The sequence below is a fragment of the Halyomorpha halys genome, unplaced genomic scaffold, assembly GCF_000696795.3.
Source record: "Halyomorpha halys isolate HHAL.00 unplaced genomic scaffold, Hhal_1.1 Scaffold558.1, whole genome shotgun sequence".
Classification (NCBI taxonomy): domain Eukaryota; kingdom Metazoa; phylum Arthropoda; class Insecta; order Hemiptera; family Pentatomidae; genus Halyomorpha; species Halyomorpha halys.
This window is the reverse complement of record NW_027115474.1, coordinates 194,728-202,677: the sequence shown is the minus strand read 5'-3', so window position 1 is coordinate 202,677 and position 7,950 is coordinate 194,728. Positions and strand designations below refer to the sequence as shown.

Here is a 7,950-nt window from a genome sequence, read left to right as displayed (position 1 = left end):
AACTAAATTATTACATTAAATTACACAGCAGATCATATTATATTATATAATAGGTAGAGTCATAAGTAACTTCTGTTTTTTTATCAGACATTTATTTTGCTCTCATTAAATAACAAAATTATATTAATTTATAATGCATTATTATCTATAACATTCTTTTATCGTCCTGGCAGTTTATCAATTCCTTCCTTGTAAAATGTAGTTGGTTTGGACTGGAAGAAGTTTTCGACAGCCTAACTGACTTGCTCTTCAGAATTGAAGGTTTTTCCATTAAAAAAGTTTTGTAAGTAACAGAAAAGGTGGTAGTTTATCAGGGCCCGATAAGGGGAGTAATCAGACCATCCAACCTCAAAAAAAATTTTTTGAGTCACCCTTGCTGTACGTGGTCACGCACTGTCATGTAAAAGAATGACGTCTCTGTGATTGTCGAGTGCAGGATGCTTTTCATGGAATTTATCTTGCACTCTTTGCAACTGCTGAACGTATCTATCAGCAGTAATCGTTAAATTTTACTTCAATAACTCGTGGCAAATTATTCCTTGACAATCACAATAACACACACAATAAAATAATTATGCTATGAATGAATGTATAATGTACCTTTTGGATCTGGTGGAGGTGGTTGATCCTTATCAAAGCCACTGTCTTTTGCGGACGATATTGTCATAAGTAACACATTTTTCATCATCTGTTATAATCCTATTATAAAAAGCTAAATTTTTACCTTTGAGAGCAGACTTGTAGTGATTGCGATCTTCTTTATTTCGTTCCCAGAGATTGTGAGGTAGTCATACTTCTAACTTACTGACTTTCCTTAATTTCTCTAGGTAGCAGTTAAAAGTTGATTGTGATGTATTCAACCTTTCTGCTATATCTGTAGTTGATAGACGTGGATCTTGTTCCAATATTATCTTTAAAAGGTTGTCATCAAAGTCGGAAGGATGTCCCACCCTCAATTCGTCTTTTAAGGTCATATCTCCAAAACAGAATTTTCTAAACCAATTTTTAACTGCCCGATCAGTTATTAGTCCTTCCCTATATACACTGCAAATTTTTTCAGCTGCTGCCTTAGCACTATTGGCTTGTTTAATTACAGTATTACATAAATTCCCTAAGCATTACATGACGGATATGTACTTATTGACCCTCCATTTCAGAGGTTTAAAAAAAAAAGGTTAACTTAAAGTGTATAACACAACAACAGTTGACAAAAGACTAACTAAAGCCTTGTCTATAAAGCGGAAACAAAAACTTGTTGTCATGGTAACTCATAACGGCTAGATACAAACAATAGATTCTACTTAGCTCCATCTGAAGTTACTTATGACTCAATACTTTAAACTTAGTAAAAATAATGAGGTTATGAATTGTTCAGAAACATGGTCAACCTCAAAAGTGGAAAAAAAAACTAGAGGTTCTGTTTGGAGTTTGCAAATGTAAATGATAGAAAGAAAAGTGGTTAGTAAAAGTTTTAAATTTGGGAAAGAATTGTATAGAAGAATTTATGGGACAAAGACAAAGGCAATTAGCCGGCATTTTTAAGAATTTTAGAAGAAAAAATGAAAACAAAGTAAAGGTATCCTTGAAAATGACCTAAGTGGTCGAAACGTTCGAAGTTTTAAAAAGAATAAAGTTGAGAAAAAGGATCAAAATTGGTTTTAAATAAACTAAACCACTCTCAAACAAATATATTAATAAAAATTAATCTAAAAAAGGTTAACTTAACGTGTATAACACAACAACAGTTGACAAAAGACTAACTAAAGCCTTGTCTATATAGCAGAAACAAAAACTTGTTGTCATGGTAACTCATAACGGCTAGATACGAACAATAGATTCTACTTAGCTGAATCTGAAGTTACTTATGACTCAATACTTTAAACTTAGTAAAAATAATGAGGTTACGAATGGTTCAGAAACATGGTCAACCTCAAAAGTGGAAGAAAAAACCGCAGATTTGAGGGCATACAGTTCTTTAGCCATTTTGAACAAGGAGGATAGATAGTTAAATATTTTTACCCACAATAATATTTTGAAATTTTTTAAAACTAAATACAATGTTTGTTTCACAACAGTCTTCAGTTTTTTTCTTCTCCTAATTTAAATTAGTCCAAATATAATAATGTTACCATAAAAAATATATATTCATAATATAACTTACATTTCCTGATAGTTGACAGTCTAGTTCACAGGACCTCTCAAGTGATAAGTTTTCAGATTCGTGAAAGGCTGGTTCACAGTTTTTCTCAAGAGGCACTATCTCAGATCTCTGGAAATCTGATTTGCAGGTACTCTCAAGGGACGAATTTGCAGATTCTTGACAATCTCGTTTGCAGGTTCTCTTAAGTGACATTATTTCAGATTCTTTTGGTTCACAGATTTTCTCAAGAGGCACAGTCTCAGATTCACGATTATCTGGTTCACAAGTTATCTCAAGCGACACAAGTTCAGAATCTCGATTGTCTAGTTTACACGTTTTATCAAGTGGGGCAGTTTCAGTATCTTGACAAACCGGTCCAGAGTTTTTATCAAGCGCCACAGTATCTCTTCTACAGAACGAGTTTAAAAACACTGACAATTCCTATAAACAAATAGATAACAGCTTTTAGTAAAAAAAAATTTTTTTTAATTATAATAGTACAGGGTGTTTCGAGGTTAAGTGGCCAAACTGAAAATATGAACTAAGGACCTCAAAACAAAAAAAAAAAAATTTCCTCTGAAGGTATGTCCTCAAACACTTTGTTTAGAAGATATTCACACCTAAAGATTTTTATTGTTATGATTTATTTACATTATATGAAATAATTAAAACCTATTTATTTGTTCTAACTACTTCATTAATTAAATGTAAGCATTAAGATTCATATTAAATGTTGTTCAAAGTGAAGGTATGTCTGCAAATGCTTTGTTTAGGAGATGGATTAGATAGAATACTAATATGGCCTTTTATCCTAGCTATATAAAAACTATTTGCAACTTAAGGATTAAGGAAATATAAAACTATTTGGAATCAGCACTGGGAACTGTCAATAATATTAATCAGTTTGTAAGAGGCGTTCTCTTCAAATAATATTAATGGTGAATATGCTGATATGGTGTTTGTGTATGGTTTTTGCAATGGTAATGTTAATGCTGCTCGTTATGAATATGCTAGGGGATTTCCGAATAGAAGATTACCAAACAAATCTATTCTTTTTTCTTGTTTTGAGGTCTTTAGTTCATATTTTCAGTTTGGCCACTTAAACCTGAAACACCCTGTATATCAGTAATCATCAAATGAAACAAACAGATAATTACAACATTCAAAAAAATTATATAAATCAAGACTAACAAAGAATAGTTATAAACTGAGCTGTGATGACACAACAAATATTTTAATTTTCAGAAAATCAATATAATTTTTTAAGTAATTAGAATTTTATTAATTCCTAATAATCAAAAGGATGTTTCTTCTTATACAGTGAAGTCTCACTTATACGAAACTCACTTATACGAAACATTCAGTTATCCGAAGAATTTCTCAATCCCCCGCAAAAACCCCTGAATTATGTGTAATTATCCATTTATACGAAACTTAGTTATACGAAACATTCAGTTACGAAGGAAAGTTTGGACCCGCTTTATGTACTATTAGTAAATTTTATACAGTTCTATGAATTTTTGTTTCTTCCGTGGAAAGACAAAGGACGAAAAATACTGTCAAAAACGAAACAGTAAACAACTTTTTTTCCGCGAATAAAATCCGGTCCAATGACTCTTTATGTTTATATTCTACTCCCTAATGTATAGTAATAAGCTCGGACGATTCAGATTCAGATGACGAAGATCCTTTGCCTCTTCCATTTTTGCAGAAGCTTTAGAAGCATTTGAAGTTGTAAAACTTTTATATATGTGAAAGAAATTAGCGAGAAGGAATCTAACATCTTAACAGAATGCGAAAGAATGATGTATTCAGCCAAAAGCAACATGAAACAAACATACATATGACAATTTTTTTGTCAAAAATTAAAAAATTCGGATTAAAGATAAATTATATTTTTATACAATAAATAATTTTTTTTTTCACTTTACTTTGTTTTTCTTTCAACTGCATACAACATACGTATACGTACCTACTAATTACGAGAAAAAAATTCACAAAAATATACATACATGATATGTATTGCGTATTCACTTACACGAAATATTCACTTATATGAAGAATCTTTGGTACCCCCTCATATTCGTATAACTGAGACTTCACTGTATATGGTTATGTTTTGAATGAAACTTCTTCCTTAATAAACAACTTTTATTTATATAAGAAAGATGGCCTTTTTGGCTGGGTATAATCAAAATAACTCAAATAGTAAATAAATTATTTATGTAAACAATTTATTAATAATGAAATGTTAATAATAGACCACAGATTAACATGAGAAGATGGTCGGAGGGTGCGGTCAGCAGAAATATACAAATGAACAAAACTTATTTATTTGTGCTAACCTGAATTTCAGACCTTCATCGGGGCTGATAAACCAAAACTGAGATAACCATAACTCAGAGAAAGATAAAAATAAAACTATAATAAACGAACGTGGAAATGTACATAACAATAAATCAAATAGATAGTAGTTGATTGATAATAATAGCACATTAAATATAATATTATGGAGGTTTGAAGAATACAAAGTAAATTATAAAAAGGTTAAAAAACAGACAATGTTTAAGTAAATAGAAAAATAAACATAATGAAAGATGCAGAAGAAATACAGATGATGAGTAATTGAATGAAGATAATAAAATTTGTAAATAATATCTAAAATAATGAAGAACACTTTAAATCAACATAATGGAATGAAAGAAAACAATATTGTAATATTTAAAATTAGTACAATAAAAATTAATAATTTTTATAATTATCAGATCTAAAATACAGCTTTGAAGATGAAAAGGTTCAAAATGAAAAGATTAAATATTAAATAGTTATGAGAATTTTATTTTAAAATATAGAACATTATTGACTCCAATTTCAGGGCAGGTTTTCCAGACAATCAGAATACAAAGACACTTAACTAAATTAATGGCTACTTCTAAAAAGATTCTTAAACTCTATGTTGAGCAACACTAACCTTATAATATATAATCTTCTTTGATGACTGACGGTTCTCGATGTCTTCTTTCTAAATATTCTTATCTACTAATGACAGTAGACAAATGGTCGATCATCTATCTAAATATTCTAATCTACCGCTAACACTAGACAAAGCATCAGTCTTCTTTCTAAATATTCTAATCTACCACTGATAGTAGAAAAAGAATCGGTTTTCCTCCTAGTTTCCCAGACTCGTCCAATCAACTGTGTTATCCAAACAAAGAGTCTCTTCCTTTAATGATATAATCTTCTTGGCTGCCTGGTGACCTTTGATGTCTTGTTTCTCAAGATGTCTACTTGTCTGACGGTAGATAAAGGCGTTCGGCCCCACCAGCTTCCCGGAGACGCCCTATTCCTGACCATTCTAACCAACAAGTTCTTCTTGTTCATTCTCCTTCGATAGTTGATGCAAAACATCGATTTAGTACAACCGCTCTAATCCACTTACAATGATTCACAATGTAAATACTTCATTGATAATTCTATTTCTTCTTGGATTAATTTGTACTATAATTGTGGTCTTTTTGGTTCAATAAAACAAATAAACAAAATAAAAAATAAAACATACTAAAAACTATTTATATATAAAAATAACTATTCATAAAAAAAAAAAAAATAAATAGGATATTACAATATATATGATACAATGGGCAAGGAAGGAAAAATATATATATTACAATGGATAAAAGATGTACAGTAATATAGATGAGTTAAAAAATAAGATAAAGTAAATATAGAAGGTCCGGAAAAATGAATAAGAAGAAACAAGGGAAAAGAGATATGGAGAATGAAATATTCAAAAACAACATGGAGACTTACTCACTTAGGCAGAGGTTCTGTCTGAAGTGAGTGGGTCCTAACTTGGCCGGTAGAGAGCAGGCAAAAAATATGTTGTACCATACAGAAACTGTTACCGGCAAGTATGACAAACTATGAAGAACATTTAGATAAAATAAATAGAGTAGAAGAAATCAAATTAAAGGTTTATAGAGTAAAATTACAAAATAACTAGTACGAAATAAATAACTATGAGAACTAATAAATAAGTTTTGTTTATTTGTGCATTTTCGCGCGCTCCCTACCATCTTCTCATATTTATCAATAAATAGTTTATTTACTATTTGAGTTATTTTGACCACACCCAGACCAACTTCTTTTTATTAATCATAAACAGCCAATCAACGATCTTCCAATCTTTTATTTATGTTTATATTCGTATTCTGAGTTGTGAGAATGATTGGTTGTGTTTATATAATGGCACAAGACACCAAAGTCATCAGTATTAGTAATATTTGTTATGTAAATTTAAAAGTTAAAAACAATTAGCATCTAATAAGACATGAAAACAAAAAAATTGTTAGTTACTTTTTTTTTCAGAAAAAAATAACATTTTTTTATAATTTCTTTTCTTTAATTCATCATTAGAACAACATTTCAGACAGGTTCTCGAGTGAATAAAAATGATATTTTAACAGAAATAAGAAGGATAGCACCTGCTAATATATTTTTTGGAGCAGTTTACTTGTAAGAACTATGAAAATAAGTAACTGATCGAGCCAGTACTAACAAATCTGACAAATGAGCGATCTATATATTGTAATATTAAGGGACGTGACGGCTGTTCGGGTTGGGGCGCAGGTCCTAGAGCGCTCGGTTCGGAACGTTGTGGGTTCGATTCCCACCTGGGGCAGTTAAACATTCATTTTTTGGCGGTCCCGAAGAATGAAACTTGACACTCCCACCTTGGTTAGTATGCGACGACAACCTAGGTAGCCGCCAGGGGTTGAAGGACCCACAGGCCCACTTGTCAGACTTGTTCCTCCCCCCACCAAATACCAGTTTGTAATATTAAAAAATTATTAAAAGTAAAATATATGGAATTTTATATAGTTTAAACTTAATTCTCATATCTTAAGTATAGCTTGTGTTCAAATTAAAAGTTTTAATATTAAACAGATAGGAGAATTTTATTTTAATTTTATAACATAATAGACTCTTAATCTCAGGGCGGGTTTCTAGGCAAACATACATACAGCTACTAATGACACTGAATTAAATTATTTATTAGCTACCTTTACAAATCTGCTTCAATTCTATTTTGAGCAACCCTAAGCAATTACACTATGTCTTCGTCCTCAACAAACAAACACTCACTAACTGTAAACAAAACATTTTGTCTTCTTTCCCAAAATGCTATTTCTGAAGGTCAACTTCTCTTCACCTCCGCTCTCAGGAGACGTCCTCTCACCAGGTGATCCAAAACCAAGAGTCTCTTCTTGGATGACTCTTCAATGTCTTCTTTTTTCAAGATGTCTACCACTGAGAGTAGCTAAGGGATCTACAGAACATCCTGCCTTTAGGCGATGTCATCTATCTCCCGCCTAAGGTACACGAGTATGGATCAATGATATAGGGAAAATTGATAAGATAATAAAGAAATCCGAAAACTGAGAAAAGAAATTTACAAGAACTCACATCGTATTTAAGCGTGGAATAGTTAAGATCTCTGCAGTAATAAGACAGTGTTTTGATTTTGTAATTTACCATTAGTAATTTACAAACCATTTCTTAATCCTTTTAATTTCTTAATTAAAAAAATGGCAAAACTATGAAACACCATTGTCTCATGATATAAGAAATAGTGAAGACAAATTTATACAGACAGATTTAACAAAATAAAAATTCAAGAAAAAGATAATAGTATTGACTGTGACGATGATAATATTATCCAACCAACAAGAAAACAAAGAAATTTTATAAATAGCAATAGTGATACAAGTAGTGTAAAAGAAAACACAACTGTAGAAGACGTATCA

General features: G+C 30.9%; 1 protein-coding gene across 1 annotated transcript in view; it reads right to left on the bottom strand.

Moving 5' to 3' along the window:
• LOC106684224 (uncharacterized) overlaps positions 1-7,950 on the bottom strand; it is a gene marked incomplete in the record, with an annotated part of 37,458 nt that overhangs the window by 15,052 nt on the left and 14,456 nt on the right. The window contains 1 exon segment of the mRNA XM_067052526.1: positions 2,162-2,581. Within this exon segment, the coding sequence (XP_066908627.1) occupies positions 2,162-2,581 (420 nt within the window).